Raw genomic sequence first — 18,274 nt, forward strand, 5'->3', positions numbered from 1 at the left:
GTATGATTACAACAGCATACATAATTGAAAGGCTACAATTTACTCCCTCAATAACTTCAAGTGCACAACAGTTATGAGATTTCATCCTGGTTATATTTAGATTTTCTATGATCTACCAGTCTTTTGTGCGTGCTTGTTTGTATATCTGCTAATTTGATATGCATACCTGCAGCATGCACAGACTAAAGAGTGGCTTCAATAGCCAAGCTTGAACTCTAGGCAGTTTTTGGTTTCTATTTTGGAATTCTGTTGTCTGTTCAAATCAATGCTTAGTTAATAAACCCATATGTGCAAGTTCTTTAAACGCTCTCCACACACATTTGCGTGGAAAAGATTAGGGAAAACAAAAATTTCCGTGTGCACAGAAGAGGGAGTTTCATTAACCCCTTAAGGACACATGACATGTGTGACATGTCATGATTCCATTTTATTCCAGAAGTTTGGTCCTTAAGGGGTTAAAATGGTCTACAATAACATTGTTTTCTGTAAATATAATATTTAGAGGAACACTAGAACGTTTGAAGTACAAACCTGTATTCCTAATGTTATAATGTTGTCCTCTTTATTTAGATTCAGGCCCCTCCAATATCTAAATAAAAAACTAAAACTTTTTTTTCCAGCACCAAGATAAGGTCCATTGCAGTTGACATCATAGAGGAGCATTGGTAATGAAAAGCAGATACGCAGGCAGTGCTCCTCCAATGAAATGGAAGTTAGCTGTGAGACCAAAGAAACCACTAGAGGTGTATTTAACCTTGCAATGTAAACATTACCATATCTACTAAACAGCAATGCTTTACACAGTAGCATTAAAAAGTACCACTGCACCCAGCCCACTTCATTAAGATGAAGTGGTCTGGGTGCCTTTGGTGTTTGTTTGTTTTTTAAATGTCTCCATCCTTGCTATATATCTCTCCCAATCATTGTAAGCACTTCAGCCAATTTTCAGCTTGGGGACAGGGAGGACAGGGAGGATCTTGTTCTGCATGTGCCTACAAAACACACAGGTTTAGTAGACCTTGGATGTTAAGGAGGAAGTACATTTTTTACAATTCACAGTACTCTCAATATTCACAATAGTCTCATTGTTTTGTGATAACCATATTATGCATGTATCATGCCATGTGCTTAATATTATTCTGAATGTTATCTATAAAGTAGAAATAAATAAATAGATTTTTTGTTGTTGTTTGATTCTCACATAGAGACAGTCAACCCTTTGCTCCAACAACTGCTGTTGATTTCACATTTGTAAAGAAAAACTTACCACTCCAGGTGAAATTTCGGGTTCACTGCGACATAGATGAGAAGCGCTGTAAAAATGCACAAGTAGGTGCCATAATAAATGGCATTCTCAATCAGGGCAGTTTTAATTTTCCCGGTAATGGAAAATCCACCAGATCGAGCATAGGACTGCATGAATGGGAGGAGAATCCTATTGGACAGAGACAAATTGATTATTTTCCCAAAGATGAAATGGTTTATTAGACATGAAGGTCAAAACAAAGAGTGGTTAGAAGATAAAGCCTCAACTCCTACAAGGCTTTTGACAGCCTACCTTTTAGTTATCCATTGTCTAGGTTCTAAAAGCATTCTTATACATTGACCATGAAACAACATAAACAAATGACCCTCGGCCTATAAAATCCTTGGTTACTATCCCTTCATTTTTCTTTTTAATTAATTGTATTATTTCTTAACAGTTACATGTATCTACTACTCCAAGTAACAAATTTCTGTCCTGTCCATTATATAATCTCCAGCGCACATTTTTGCACTTGTTTCCCATGTTTAAATGCAATTTAAGACAAAATCTAGTTACTATCAATAAAATTGTAGACGCTGTGGACATCTGTACAAAATGTGTATAAGCAGAAAAAGGTTAACAAATCAGCAGTAATATCACATACCAAGTAAGAAATTGAGATGTCCAGTAGACGACCCGCCAGAATATTGGCATGATACCCTTGGGGATATAGCTCCATGGCTTATAACACTGAGGCGAGGGACTATCACTGCTGCTATTGAAAAGATAGTGAAAAAAAAATATATATATATATTTATACACAACTACATATAATGTTAATAAATATATAAAATGTTTTATAAACAGATAGATCGATAGAAAGATAAATAGACACAGACTTCTTTATGTGAAATCATTAGATGACGAGAATATATCTGTAATGCAATAACTTCCTAAAAGATTAGGGTAAGAAGAAAAAAAAGTGTATACTTCAATATTGTCAGCTTAAAAGAGTCACTAATTCTTGCAAATTGTGTCTTGATTATTTAGACATTGCATTCTTATTGGTCGGGTGTCACCAGCCAATCAGAAACAAAGTTATAATTAAAATCTTAAATCACCACAAAGTGCAGAAAACAGCATATACAAACAGTACCAAAATAGATTAGAAAAAGAGAATTGATGGGATCAATACAAGTAGAATTTTACATCTTACAGAAATTTTACATCTATATTACATTATAGAAAAACAGAGAATGACCGCACTCAGGGACTTGTAAATATCACTAAAACTTAACTTTTAATGTTCAAAAGTAAAGACCATCCTGATGAAAGCCCAAATATGGGGCTGAAACGTTGATTTGATTTATTTTGAACATTAAACACTCTCTGTTTTTCTATGCTATTTGCCTGACCAGCACCGGGCACATTATTTACCTGTTCCAGGAGTGCAAGCAATTTTGTATTTTTTATATTACATTATATATTTTAATTTCTTCATCTATGGAGATATATCCAATAACTAAATGCTTTCTGTATAATAATCAGTATAGGTTTTCAGTGCAGACTAACTTCCCGTCACAATACAAAAATCATAAACTAAAAAAAGCTGTCTTGGTACAGTAAGTGTAAAAACAGGAAGTAAGAATGAGGGTAAAAGCTTATGAACTTTGGTTACATCAATGTTAACAAAAGGGGAATACTAGGAAGAAATGGTGTTATGTAGAGTTCACAGTTAAATATTACAAGATGTCATGTAACTCAAAGATTGTTATTACTATATAGACGGATGTACTTTATTTTGGTTATAGGGTTGTTTTCTGAGAAAGGCTACTATCCACTGTTAGAGGGAGGAATGTGTGGGGATTTTTTAATAAACAGCAATTTTTAGTGAACTGAAAAACAAACTGCAAAATGTAGGTGAAAATAGACAAACTTACTATAGCACAGTCCAAAATGTCTCAATTTAGTTTTCAATACACTAGTGTGCTGTTTAGCGTATAAACCCATTTGTTGAACTCAACTATTTAATCGTGCATGTTTATATGGTTGATCAGTTTATTTTCTATTTGTTACGAAGGTGTAAAGTGGCAGGAGGCTTACTGAAATATGGTCAGTGAATGTGCATGAAATCTACACATAAAGCATTAAAATACCTGTCTGCATTCTTTTCAAGTTGAAGTCCAGAAACATTGTCTATTGTGGCTGCTGTCGTAGTGGTGGAAAAGAGACTTGTGTTGACAGTGACTGGCGGAACTGCATTTCTAGCAAGACAGCGATTATATATAGTCTGGAAGAGATTTCATTTGTGGTTAATTTGGTGTAGCATTAAACTCACAATGTCACTTCATCAAACTGCTTGAAAACAGCACTTGACATAGCCCTCTTTTAAATTTAATGCTCAATATAGCCCATCAAGAAGTCTGCCAGTGTTAATTCCACAGCTAGGAAAGCACTGTTTGATTAATCATATTAATTTGATAATTAAGCTGGACCTGAAATCTAACAAGATGATGTCCCAAGCTTTAAAGTAGTCTCTCAGCTCACTACATGGGTTATGAACCAAGGCGATCCCCTGTCATTGTGTCTGTGGATGCAATGACTCATAACTGCGGTGATTGGTACACATCATTCCAGGTATAACACTGCCTCATTTCCATCAGACGGCAGATGAGGACTTCAGTAGGATTTTACTGGTCCTGTGCCAGCCAAAAACTAATGTATGCATGTATGTACCTACTATGGCATCTAAAGAATTTAAAACAGATTAAAAGGAAACTATAGTGCAAGTTGTTTCCCCTGTAATATAGCTCCCTACAGTGCCTCCTCCATCGCGCCTTGCATTACGACTTTCCCCATAGGAAAGCATTATGTAATGCTTTCCTATAAGGTTTTGGCTGACGCTGGATGTCCTCATGAACAGAGTGAGAACGTCCAGCATCAGTAAGGCGACCAAAAGTCACCTAAGCACCCGGAAGTCCCTCTAGTGGCTGTCTGGTAGACAGCTACTAGAGGTGGAGTTAACCCTCCAAGGTAATTATTGCAGTTTCTCAGAAACTACAATAATTACCATTGCAGAGCTAAGGGGACTGGGACACAGCACCCAGACCACTTCAATGAGCTCAGGTGGCCTGGGTGTCTATAGTGTCCCTTTAACATTGTTTTTTGTTTTCCTCTCTCCACTATATTCACATGCAATCACACAGTCGTATTTGTCCATGCTTTCAAAGAACAATAGCCATAAGGAAATGTAAACTCTACCAAGTCAACGCTATGCTGATAAAAGCTTTAAAGGTAATGGATTTTGTTTAATGGTTTCCAACCTCATGAACTCTAAACCTCAGCAAATGAAATCTGGATTGCAAAACGGATTCACAAATAGTCAAATTAAGGCTATGGCGGAGGTGGAGAATTCTTCAAAATCAACTACTTTTGCCTTAGTTTTGACATTAGGATTTAGTTTGTACTAATTTAGAGCAGAATGTTAAAGGCCTTCATAGAAGAAGTGGTAAACTGTTTGTTTGCTTCATGAACTAGCTGTACAGGAACACCAATTCCCTCACCACATTGATCCCTTTAAATTTGTTCAGTATTATTCTCTCACTTAGACTTCTTAGATTACCCGTTACACTGTCAGACTCCATATTATCCCACCTTTGTAGTATTATAAATATCAAATGACATGAAGTTTACAATTCCCTTAAAGGAATTAGTGTTAGGAATACTTCTTTGTATTCCCAACACAAAAGTCTACCTCCTTCTGCATTTTACTCTAAAGCAGGGTTCTCCAAACTCTGGCCACCCAGATGTTGCTGAACTACAACTCTCCTGATTCTTCAAATGGAATAGATAGCTAGAGAATCATGGGAGTTGTAGATCAGCAACATCTGGAGGGCCAGAGTTTGGGGAACCCTGCTCTAAAGCATGCACACAGGCTCCTGCCAGAAGTAGCATCAGGAAACAAAGACTGAGACTGGAATTAAGGTGGCAGTGACAAAGAGGGAGAGCTTCAAGCAAGTACTTCGGCCCATGGCCGCCTTCTGCCCATGACCAAGTGGACAAATCACCTTGAAGTGATTTATAATATAATATATTCAAAGTTCCCTGAAGATGACAGTGTCAATTTAAGAAAATAAGTGTACCATTCTTATGTATATTCTTTGGTGAACACTCAAGTACATGCAATTAACAAGTGTGTTTCTTACCGTACTAACATCCAGAGGTATGATAAAGACTATCAAGAAGCAGAGATACCAGGCTAAAAGAGTTGCCACTATTACGAGTCTGTGCTGTTTTTTAAAATCTCCATATCGGTGAAGAAGAAATAAAGCCAGAAAAAAGACAAATACAATCTCAATTCCTAGAGCAGCTCCACTCATTTTAATAAGGTATCTTCAGTTTGTACAAAACGGCTGATGCACTCGGTTCAGGATTTAGCCTGCGGAGATATAAAAAAAATAAACGCAGAGTTGAAGGTTTTGTGTAATGACTCCACAGCCATGCTAAAAGGATCCACATAGAACAGGTTTGCATAATTTAGTAAATGGGACTTTATTTGAACTAACTAGACCAGCGTTTCCCAATTGGGGTTCTGCGAGAACACAAATGGGGTTCTGCCGTAATTTCAAGAAACAAAATGGCCACCGCGATTTGGTCCGGTGCTGCTGAAAAATTGAGGTGGGCGGCGAGGGAGCACGCTCCCCTCCCTCCTTCCCCCCCCTGCTCACCGCAGTGATGCCGGAGTCGGATTATCCGAGGCACGCGAGGGAGCTGAGCAGGAAGATCACTGCTCCCTCGCCGCCTGAACGCCAGCCCCACTGGGTCCAGGGACAGCACGCCAGCCGCTCAGCCCAGGAGCCCCACTGGACCCCAGGGAAATAGAGACTTCATGCCAGCACTCCCAAAGGTAGGGAGGCTGGGTGGAGTGAAATTTAAAAATAAAAAATAAAAAAAAATATGTGTCTGTTAAGGTATCTGTGCATGTCAGTATGTATGTGTATGTGTATAGGAGTATACAAGCATCTTTTGGGGAGTGCCCCGGGTTTTGTAAAGCCACTTGAAAATGATTTGACAAAAATGGAGAGAGGGCATATTTAGCCTACTTCCACCATATCCCCCACAATAAACTATAGTGGTCCTAGGAATATCCCTTTAAGCAGTTTAGGTTGATTTCTTCTTGTGATGTTTGTTTATTCACATTTACTAGTATGGCATGACAATTTTCATATTTAGAAACAAAAATATGTATGCAAAAGAAAATTACAGGTGTTTGTAGTAAGCATGGTCATTATTAAGCAAACAGTTTATGCATTCAATTTCTGTATTGAAAAATAACAGCTGCTTATATGAAAAATGCACTCCTCACAAATAATAAGACATATCAATCAGTTACATGTATTGGTTGGGTGTGATCTTTGTACCACAGCCACAGTGACTCACCTATAGGGTTTCAGTATTACAGCCTGACACAAGACATACATATATTAGATTAGATTGTCAAAGACATAGAACAGGTTTAAATATTATTCAGATTCAGGTAAGTAAACAGTTATTCTATACTCTGGGTTGAAAACCCCCCAGCAAATGTATCAATTAAAATATACTTCCAAACACTGGGGAGGTTAATCAAAGTGTTCTGTTTTAAAAGGTGGTCTATAGTACGAATAAGTAAAGCAATCACCATGAATTCCTGCGGCATCAACAACAACAACAAACATTCCATTGGGGATTTATTTTCTTTTATATTTTTGCAGTGCTTTAAAGCGCCCCCACACCTGCAGTGTCACACAATTCCTAACACTCAGATGCACATTAAAAGTTGTGAGACGCTGCTACATCTCTTGAGCACATTTCACCAGAATGCAAAGAGCATATCTGGAAATGTAAAGTGTCTCATTTGGAACACACATCTGTTCTTCTCCAAGTAATTATTGTGGATGTAAATCTATAGGCGGGGGAGGGCTAAACTTTATTGTGTCCATCAAATAAGATGCTGGGCTTGTAGGTTCTTTAGAACTACAACTCCCATGATTCCTTGGCATTCTAAAGGCTACCAATGCACTATGGGAGTAATAGATCTAGCTTTTGGGCAGCCCTGTTCTATAGTTTAAAGTCTAAACATTGAGCTGGGGAAACCAGCGCGTGCAGAGATTAAACTGTAGGCTTGGTAGAAGCATGTTTCCACCTTCTCCAAGATCTACGATCACAATATATATGCAGATTAATGTTTTTTTACTGTAAGCTAATGGCGGAGAAATTATATCAAACAAAATATTATGTGTGCATTTTCTAGAATAGAGCCAACAGTGTAGACATAACATTTCATGCTTTATTAAAGGAACACTATAGTCACCTAAATTACTTTAGCTAAATAAAGCAGTTTTAGTGTTTAGATCATTGCCCTGCAATTTCACTGCTCAATTCACTGTCATTTAGGAGTTAAATCACTTTGTTTCTGTTTATGCAGCCCTAGCCACACCTTCCCTGGCTATGATTGACAGAAACTGCATGGAAAAAACCTGGTATCTCAATCTCTAAATTGAACTTTAATCACATACAGGAGGCTCTTGCAGGGTCTAGCAAGCTATTAACATAGCAGGGGATAAGAAAATCTTAATTAAACAGAACTTGCAATAAAGAAAGCCTAAATAGGGCTCTCTTTACAGGAAGTGTTTATGGAAGGCTGTGCAAGTCACATGCAGGGAGGTGTGACAAGGGTTCATAAACAAAGGGGGTTAACTCCTAAATGGCAGAGGATTGAGCAGTGAGGCTGCAGGGGCATGTTCTATACACCAAAACTGCTTCATTAAGCTAAAGTTGTTCAGGTGACTATAGTGTCCCTTTAAGTTATGTTATTTGTATGGCAGAAAGAATTTCCACAGCAAGTAGAAATGTATTTAAAATGTATGTTAGTCTTATAATAATGGGCTACAAAGTGATACTTAAATAAAACAGAACATCACTTTAAAGGACAACTGTCATGTTACAGGATTTGTAATACTATGTTTACTTATCCCTATATTTAACAAATATGTATTTATAAAGTGTGTGAACAATAAATTGAAAATTAAAAACCCTCACGTTTTTAACCTACAACTAGGCGCCTCCATAATAACGCCCTGTCAGTCATGGTTATAAACTATGTCATAGTTTAGTATGTGAGGGGGAAAAAAAAAAATACAGAAAACAAGAAAAAGGAAACAAGGTGTCTATTTCCCCTCTTCATTCACAATGTTTTTCCTGGCTTCTCTTGGTCTGAACTGGATAATGTAGTTTGATAAATTTGTCTGTGTACAGTTGTGCTCAAAAGTTTGCATACCCTTGGAGAATTGGTAATATATGTACCATTTTTAAAGAAAACACGAGTGAGCAGGCAAACACACATTTCTCTTGGGATTCATATTCAACTATAGGTTATAACAGAATGGCATAATCGTAAAACAAAACATGGCAACAAAGAAAAAAAACGAAACAACCCCTGTTCAAAGGTCTGCATACCCTTAGTTCTTAACCCCTTCAGGACCGGCCTGTTTTTGCGATGTTTGTACGTTAAGGACCAGAGCAGTTTTAACACTTTTGTGGTGTTTGTGTTTAGCTGTAATTTTCCGCTCTCTCATTTACGGTTCCCATACAAGTTATATATTGTTTTTTTCACGACAAGAAGGGCTTTCTTTACATACCAGTATTTATATTATGTCATATATTGTATTTAAAAAAAATAATGAAATATGGTGAAAAATAAAAAAAAAACATGTTTTTGGACTTTTACTTGAAAAATCTTTTACTTATCTACAAAAGCTAATGAAAAAAACTGCTAAATAGATTCAAAATTTTGTCCCGAGTTTAAAAACACCCAGTGTTTACATGCTTTATTGCTTTTTTTTGCAAGTTATAGGCCTATAAATACAAGTAGGAAATTGCTGTTTCAATATATATATATTTTAAATGTATCAATAGTGACATTGTTACACCGTTATCTGTCATAAATCCCCGAAACACACCTAACATGTACATATTTTTTAAAGTAGACAACCCAGGGTATTTAAAATGGGGTATGTCCAGTCTTTTTTAGTAGCCACCTAGTCACAAACACTGGCCAAAGTTAGCATTTATATTTGTTTGTGTGTTAAAAATGCAAAAACCGCTAACTTTGGCCGGTGTTTGTGACTAAGTGGCTACTAAAAAAGGCTGAACATACCCCATTTGCAATACCTTGGGTTGTCTTCTTTTGTAAATGGTATGCCATCATGGGGCTAATTCTCATTCCTTGGCTACCATACGCTGTCAAAGGCAACCTAACCAATCTGACAAATTTCAATAAAAAAAAAAAAAGTAAAATCAAGCCTTATATTTGACCCTGTAACTTTCACAAACACTATAAAACCTCTACATGTGGGGTACTGTTATACTCAGGAGACTTCGCTGAACACAAATATTAGTGTATCAGAACAGTAAAATATATCACAGCAATAATATCCTCAGTGAAAGAGCTGTTTGTGTGTGAAAAATGCAAAAAACTTCACTTTCACTGACAATATCATCGCTGTGATATGTTTTACTGTTTTGAAACACTAATATTTGTGTTCAGCGAAGTCTCCCGAGTAAAACAGTACCCCCATGTACAGGATTTAGGGTGTCATAGAAAGTTACAGGGTTAAGCACAGTGCTAGCAAATTAAATTATCTGGACTTTTGGCCTGGGTTGGCAGGCAGGTCCCTCAAATTGCAATCATTAAAATTACTTAATTAGGTAAAAATATTACATAAATATGCACGTAGAATTTTAATATATATACATATTTATATATTTGACGTCTACGTGTATATTTATGAAATTATTAATGTAATTTTGTATGTGGACATATGTATATTTCGTATTATTTTTATTTATTTATACATAGATATATATATCATTACATTCTAAGTGTATTTTGATATAAATATATATATATCAATATCAAAATACTGTTAGAATAAAATTGAATATATATATATAATTTTTTTTAATTATTAAAAATTATTTTTATTTTTTGTTATTTATTTTTATTAACATATTATTTGTATTTTATAATAATATATATATACCATATATAGTTATTATATATATTGTATATATTCGTGTGTAATTTAAATATAAGTGTATTTTTATATTAATATACGTATATATAAATATAAAAATACACTTAGTGTGACATTATATATATGATACATATACATATATTATATATAGGTATATATAGATATAATACATGTATATATATCACATATATATACACATATTATAATTTTTTTTACACTGATTGTTTTTTTTTTAACTTTATTTTATGATTTTACACTTGCAGGGAGACTGCCTGTCAGCACAGACAGTCCCCCTGCAGGCAGATACAAAGACCCCTATTGCGGTCATGTGATCGAGTGATCACATGGCCGTGGGGTCCTGATCTGCCGAGGGGGGACTGCCCGGGCAGACAGGCAGTCCCCCTGGACCGGGAGGAGAGCTGATCGCCGCCGTGGGACCGACGGCGATCAGGTAAGTAGCCCAAAACCGTTATGACGGTTCAGGACCGTCAGCGGTCCAAACGCACGTTTTACCGCTGACGGTCCTGAACCGTCAGCGGTCCTGAAGGGGTTAATACTATGTATTGCCCCCTTTTGCATCAATGTCAGCGTGCAGTCTTTTGTAATAGTTGTCTATGAGGCCTCTAATTCTTGCAGGTGGTATAGCTGCCCATTCATCTTGGCAAAATGCCTCTAGGTCATGCAAAGTCATTGGTAATCTTGAACCGCCCGTTTAAGTTCTCCCCAGAGTGACTCGATCATATTAAGGTCAGGAGACTGTGATGGCCACTCCAGAACCTTCACCTTTTTCTGCTGTAACCACTGGAGGGTCAACTTGGCATTGTGCAGAAGAATGCAAATTGCCAGTATTTTCTGATAACATGCTGCATTCATCTTGCCAACAATTTTCACAAGATTCCCCATGCCTTCAGAGCTCACCCCCCCCCCCGCCCCAAAAGATAAGTGAGCAACCACCATGCTTCACAGTGGGCAGAGCCAACTTTAATGCGGGGCAAACGGGGCACCTGCCCCAGGCCCTCTTACTTCTGGAAGGCCCAAGGCAGCTGCCCCGTTGCCCTCAACAGCTTACTCCCCCCATGGGTCCCTGCTGCATCCGGTTGCCTGCACACTAAGGAAGCTCACCGGGTGGCCCAGGTACTAAGGGCCACCCGGTGGGCGTTTGTAAGCAGGGGCCTGGTCGCACACTGTGGCACTTTAACAGCATGACCAGGCCCCCTTGCTTTTTGGCAGCATAGGAGGAATTGACTGTCGTGAGTCACTTCCTCCCAGAGAGAGACGCGCGGGAGAGACCAGCGAGGGAGAAATTAGGGGTGTGTGGCCGGATGGCCAGACGGCAACCCATAACAGCCTCAACCACCACTCTGGACACCAGGGAAGCAATCCTTCAAGGTAGGAAACGGGAAGTAGATTTAAAAGTGTAAAGTTTGTGTGTGTATGAATGTATCAGTATGTCTGCCAATGTGTGTGTCAGTATGTCAGTCAGTGTATGTCAGTACGTTTCTCAGTGTATGTGTCTGTGTGTGTCTATATGTCGGTCCGTGTATGTTTGCGTCTCTGTCAGTACTTTTCTCAGTGTGTCTGTCAGTATGTCTGACAGCGTATGTGTGTCTGTCAGTATGCCTGTCAGGGTGTCTGTTTGTGTGTCAGTATGCCTGCCAGTGAGTGTGTGTGTATGTGTGTCCGCATGTCTGTCTGTGTGTGTGTGTGTATGCCAATATGTCTGTCAGTGTATATGTGTGTGTCAGTGTATGTGTGTGTGTGTGTGTCAGTATGTCTGAATAGGTCAGAATGTCTGTGTGTGTGTGTCAGTATGTCTGTCCGTGTACATGTCTGTGTAAGTATGTGAAAGGTGTGATTGCATGCCAGGGTGTGAGTATATTTATATTTATTTATTTATTTATTTTTTTTCAATTTATATTTTTTATTGAGTTATCTTATGTGATATACATCATTTCCATTGTATAGGAAAACAATATTGTCTAAGAAAACAATATGCATGTGTCCATTAATCAGTTACTGTCCTGGGGCAGCCTCCCGGGAAGCATGCCGTGGGGTCTCCCAGTAGCTATCGGACAAGGGCATAAGTCTCTGTGGGCTCAGGTGGCTATCTGGGCTCATATTGTCCTAGGTATCGTTATAGCCTCTCTGTTTGTTGTTCGGGTGAGATTGGTTTGCTTTGTATGCTGTGGCGTCTGGGGTCCAGCGTCCTGAGGCTCTTCCTCCTTCTGGTCTGTTCAGACTCTGCACTTTGCTGGGGCTGATCTTCGATCCGCCCGCTTGGTGGCGCTTGGAGGGTGGCTCTGTTGTGGACCGGGGCTTCAGTCCCAGAATTTTGTAGAATGCCTCGGTGTCATCTGTTGACGTCAGGGTGTGGGATGTATCCCTCACTGTCACTTCTAGGGACCCCTCCATTCCCCATCGGTACTTTATGGAGTAATCTCTAAGTTTCCTGGCCACCGGTGCTAGTTTCCGTTTCTCCACCAGTACGGAGAATGGAATGTCTCCATAGATGGCTATGCTGCTGCCATCGAATTCTATGGCCCCCTGCGTTCTGGAGCGGCTCATGATTGCATTTCTGGCACTTATGTCGCGTGTTACCGCTATGACATCCCTGGTGGTCCCTTCTGGTGCTGCTGGGGATTTGCGGACTCTAAATGCCGAGGTTATGAGCGGCTGGGTAGCTCCCCCTTCAATTCCCAGGGTGTCTATGAGGCTCTGAGCATATGGTAGTAGCCTCTCGTTACCAATCGCCTCCGGTATCCCCCTGAGTCTTATGTTCCTGCGCCTATGTCGAGTTTCCAGCACTGTCACATTGCGGTTCAATTTCTGTACCTGTGCGGTTAGGTCCCCCATTTTTGCCACGGTCTCTTGTAATTGTGCATCTCTGGCACCCTCTCTCTCTTCCAGAGCTCGGACTTTGGTGTGGACTGTTCCCACCTCAGCCTGGACCACTTTCAGGTCCTCTTTCCACACTCTCCTGAGGTCTTGCAGGAGTTTCTTTATATCCCCCTTCGTGGAGGGTGCTGAGTCTTCATCAGACTCTGATGCGGTGGAATCTCCGCCTGACCGTTGCGGTGTGGAGGGCTCTTCTTCCTCTGGAGAATCTTCCGATAGTGTGTTTTCCACTCTGGCCTCGGGCGCCATCTTGGCTTGCAGCCGCGGTATGGGCCTTTCGAAGGAGAGCCGAATATCGGGCAGTCGGGTCGCCTCTGTGCTCGGAGCTTTCCGGTTTTTGCGCCCCATTGTTCTCTCCGGTGGGGGGTGATGTTTCTATCCGGTTACTTTTGTTTTTACGGCCAAATTTGCGTTTTTGCTGTGGATCGATACGGAGCCTCTCACTTAGGCGTCCGCTCAGTCTCTTGGTCGGCCACGCCCCCCCCTATATTTATTTTTTTAATGGAACACCTCATGCAAAAATGGTTAGCAAAAGCTGGTGATGTTCAATGTTTTGCTCAGTGGCACTTCATTTCAACTATAGATTTTAGAAAAAACAGACTTTTCTAAAATTAGAATATGGGTAAAGAAGTCATTATCATACTGGAGCAGTTTAAATGGAGTCCAGGAGAAATGGGATTATTTAAAAGTCGCACTACAGAAAGCAACAGAAAATTCCATTAGGCTTGTCAGGAAGAGCAGAGAAATTAAGGAACCACTGTGGTACTCGGCAGATGTGGCCAAAATAGTAAAAAACAAAACGTTGGCATTTAGTAATTATAAAAAAAAAGTGAGGAAGAGTGAGGAAGACAGACAGATCTATAAGATTAGGCAGAAAGAGGCTAAGCAAGTTATAAGAGCTTCCAAAGCACACACAGAAGAGAAAATAGCACAGTCAGTAAAAAATGGGGATAAAACATTTTTTAGATATGTAAATGAGAAAGTAAAACAAGGATTAGTTAGATTAAACACAAAAGAAGGAAGGTATATAGAAGAGGATAAAGGTCTAGCTGACTGCCTCAATCAATATTTTTGTTCAGTATTTACAGTGAAAATTAAGGAGAGGGACTTCAGTTAAGAAAAAGGACAAATGGGTCATTTGTTACATGTGAGTTTACAGAAGAAGAGGTTCTATTTCAACTGTCAAAAGGAAAGAAATAAGTCAATGGGGCCTGATGCGATACACCCAAAGTTATTAAAAGAACTTAGTGGTGTACTAGCAAAATCATTGACGGATTTATATAAAAAACAATCATTGTTAACCCCTTAACCCCTTAAGGACCAAACTTCTGGAATAAAAGGGAATCATGACATGTCACACACGTCATGTGTCCTTAAGGGGTTAAGGACAGACGACGGATATATTCCGTCATGATTCCCTTTTATTCCAGAAGTTGTGTCATTAAGGGGTTAACAGGAGTAGTCCCACAAGACTGGAAATTAGCGAATGTTGTACCCATTTACAAGAAAGGTAGTAGGGAGGAGTTGGGCAACTATAGGCCAGTAAGCCTTGTAACGGCACCCCCAGGCATAAAAGGGGTTAACAGCCGTTTAAGAAATATTCCCTTCCAGATATACAGGCAGCTACTGTAGACACCAATCCACCGAACCGGAGAATCATATGAATACTCTCAAACATACGAATGCTGTAAACAGTCGAATAGGAAAAACCATACAAAAGGTTTACACTCCTAGCCGTCGAACTGGAACAGCATACAATAAATCCCCCCCCACCCCAAGAACGAGACAAAGCTCCGTGTTGAGGGTCAAGCAGTGAACAGGTCTTTTGTGACCAAATGAAGCATTGCTTTTCTGCCCAAAACCAGTTCCACAGAGTCTTCTATCCTGGAGATAATTGGTAAGTAATCCAATTATCTCCAAGGACAGAGGCAAAACTCCATTGAACACATGGCAGCAAAAGACAATAAAAAACATACAAATATATAACTGTGCAGCCATTGCATAAAACAGGTACATATCCCCAGATAGCTCAGATCTGAGCGCACATTATTATTTAAGGGCGCTCAGATCACACACACAGTTCAATTGCCATGGAGCCAAAGTCTTTCATTATACGAATGGGCTCCATGGCATAGCTATCTGGGGTATCACCACTCAAACAGGGCAAGCACCGAATGACCCGGCTTTCGTGTCTCTGCAGGGGAAAATCAAGCGTTTCAACATGTGGCCATAGTCTAAAGGCAGCAGGTGGGCAACCAGGCTCCTCCAATGCAAAGTGGCGAGATTGGTCTCGTCACAAGCCTTACTTACTTCAGTAGTGGGGAAAGTGATGGAACCATGTTAAAGGATAGGATTGTTGAACATCTAAAATCACATGGATTTCAAGATCAGAGACAACATGGGTTTACTTCAGGGAGATCATGCCAAACTAATCTTATTGATTTTTTTTTGATTGGGTAACTAAAATAATAGATCAGGGTGGTGCAGTAGACATTGCTTACTTAGATTTCAGTAAGACTTTTGACACTGTTGCCCATAGAAGGCTTATCAATATACTGCAATCCTTAAGTTTAGATTCCAATATTGTTGAATGGGTTAGGCAGTGGCTGAGTGACAGGCAACAGAGGGTTGTAGTCAATGGAGTATATTCAAAGCATGGTCTTGTTACCGGTGGGGTACCTCAGGGAACTGTACTTGACCCCTTCTCTTTAATATTTTAAATAGTGATATTGCAGAAGGTGTTGATGTTAAGGTATATCTTTTTGCTGATGATATCAAGATATGTAACAGGTTGGTGTTCCATGAGTGATAAGCCAAATGGCAAATGATTTAGGTAAACTAGAAAAATGGTCAGAGCTGCAACTGACATTTAATGTGGATAAGTGCAAGATAATGCATCTTCGATGTAAAAACCCAAGGGCAGAGTATAGAATATTTGATAGAGTCCTAACCTCAACATCTGAGGGGGATTTAGGGGTAATTATTTCAGATGACTTAAAGGTGGCAGACAATGTAATAGAGCAGCAGGAAATGCTAGCAGAATGCTTGGTTGTATAAGGAGAGGTATTAGCAGTATAAAGAGAGAAGTGCTCATGCCATTGTACAGAACACTGGTGAGATCTCACTTGGAGTATTGTACGCAGTACTGGAGACTTTGGAAAGAGTTCAGAGAAAGGCTATTTGACTGGTTCATTAGATTGCAGGATAAAAAAAAGGTAAAGGAACTTAACATGTATAGCTTGGTGGAAAGACGAGACAAGGGGAATATGATAGAATCAATTTTTCAATGCTTTCATATGGGGAGGTCTAATGCGCGTGGCCGGAATTTGCCGCGCATGCGCATTAGGTCTCTCCCTGCTGCTGGATGCGCAATCGGTCTCCCCCACCGGATGACGTCGGCGGACCCTGAACCTGCGCCGAGGGACATCGGCACTGGATACAGGTAAGTCACTGAAGGGATTTTAACCCCTTCAGCAACCTGGGATGGGTGGTGGGAGGGAGAGGGGACCTGCAGTGCCAGGAAAACGGTTTGTTTTCCTGGCACTGGAGAGTCCCTTTAAGATAAGGCCAGGGACTAATTAAAAGTATTAAGAAAATTGGGCAGACTAGATGGGCAGAATGGTTCTTATCTGCTGTCACATTCTATGTTTCTATACACTGATATAGCCACAACATTAAAACCAACTTCCAAAACCGCTCTGATGCAACAAGGCATGAAAAGTGAACTGACTGTTCACTTGCTGCCTAATATATCCCACCCCTTGACAGGTGTAATTGTAACAATATTACAATTCACTTCACCTGTCAGTGGTTTTAATGTTGTGGCTGACCAGTGTACATCCAGCTATACAAAATGTAGATGACATATGTCCCATAAAATGTATGAAACTGTACATCTTGTAAAAATTACTATAATATATGGCTTGGAGACCACTAGCACTAAAATTAAAAGTTACAACCCAAAATGAAGTGCCACCAGTTTTGATGGGTCATTTCTTAGCATTCTACCAGTCTGCAATTAGGCTGACAGAAACAGGGCTTTCAGCCCGACCACTGATATCTCACTATTCCTCTCCACCCCTGGTGACACTGCATGTGGCAGGCCAAGACTGGCATAAAAATGCAAGTACCAGTATGTGGGACCTCTGCACACACTTTGTAATCACAGATGAAATGTGGTAAAATAAAGATATATCCCAGCTCACTGTTGTCACAGAATGTTATATGAAGATCTGTTTTCAAATTAACCCTCAAAGCACTATAATCACTAACCTGCCCAAAGTTCTTGTAACCTACTACTGGACAGATAATGTGGTGGTTTACGTTGGCATTAGCTGAACCACACTATAGGGATGGGTTTTTGAAATCAAGAGAGAAAAGGTTTCCACAAACCAGAGTATATGACCCATATGCTCTCTGCGCCATAACTACTACAATAAGCTTTAGCACTGGGTGTGCCCCTTAAATGCCAAAAAGAGGAGGAAGTCGTGCTGTTCAATTTCTTTTTACACTAGTTATGAAATATACCTACTAAGTAATGTGCTGAACACTGAATAAAGCATTGAGAGCTGCTTTTCCAGATTCTACAAAAATGGATTATTATTGTCCATTATTATTATTTAAAGCGGCGCTGTTAACAACCCCTCCACCAATAAAAAAACATGCATATTCGCATTGACTATGTTGATAATCCACTGAAATTCCATTGCAATCAAAAAATAAGACAAATTAGAGATTTTTTACGCCTGACAGTGTGACAAAATGCATAGCTACTGCCATCTCAAGTTTTGTTATTCCCCCCACCTTTCCATAGAGAGATTTGTGAGGTAAAAGGCTCCCGGGGTCTCCTCCAAGGATATCAGTGTTGTGCTCTTGCGCAGGTGTGATAGTGCAGCACTGACATGGGTTCCTGGCAGATGGAGAAAAAGGAGCAGAACAGGATCCACCTGATAGTCACGATGGCAGCTGTGAGGAACAGCTTCAAGCAAGTAAAACTAACCTTCCCCTTCACCTCTGCACTACAAACAGCGTAGTCATCATCTGGGGTTTTTAAACC

At 39.7% G+C, this 18,274-nt stretch overlaps 1 protein-coding gene across 2 annotated transcripts in view; it reads right to left on the reverse strand.

Moving 5' to 3' along the window:
• Positions 1–18,274, reverse strand: part of LMBRD2 (LMBR1 domain containing 2) — a 40,945-nt gene that overhangs the window by 20,357 nt on the left and 2,314 nt on the right. Inside the window, exons 2-5 of one of the 2 annotated variants that reach the window (XM_063453975.1) lie at positions 5,452–5,684; positions 3,403–3,536; positions 1,911–2,018; positions 1,268–1,435 (exon numbers count right to left, since the gene is read on the reverse strand). In XM_063453975.1, coding sequence (XP_063310045.1) covers positions 1,268–1,435; positions 1,911–2,018; positions 3,403–3,536; positions 5,452–5,625 — 584 coding nt within the window. In that variant the 5' untranslated portion in view covers positions 5,626–5,684. Of the gene's footprint in view, positions 1–1,267; positions 1,436–1,910; positions 2,022–3,402; positions 3,537–5,451; positions 5,685–18,274 lie in introns of both variants that reach the window. The other variant, XM_063453974.1, reaches the window with a different exon arrangement.

The sequence above is a fragment of the Pelobates fuscus genome, chromosome 5, assembly GCF_036172605.1.
Source record: "Pelobates fuscus isolate aPelFus1 chromosome 5, aPelFus1.pri, whole genome shotgun sequence".
In the NCBI taxonomy this organism is placed as follows: domain Eukaryota; kingdom Metazoa; phylum Chordata; class Amphibia; order Anura; family Pelobatidae; genus Pelobates; species Pelobates fuscus.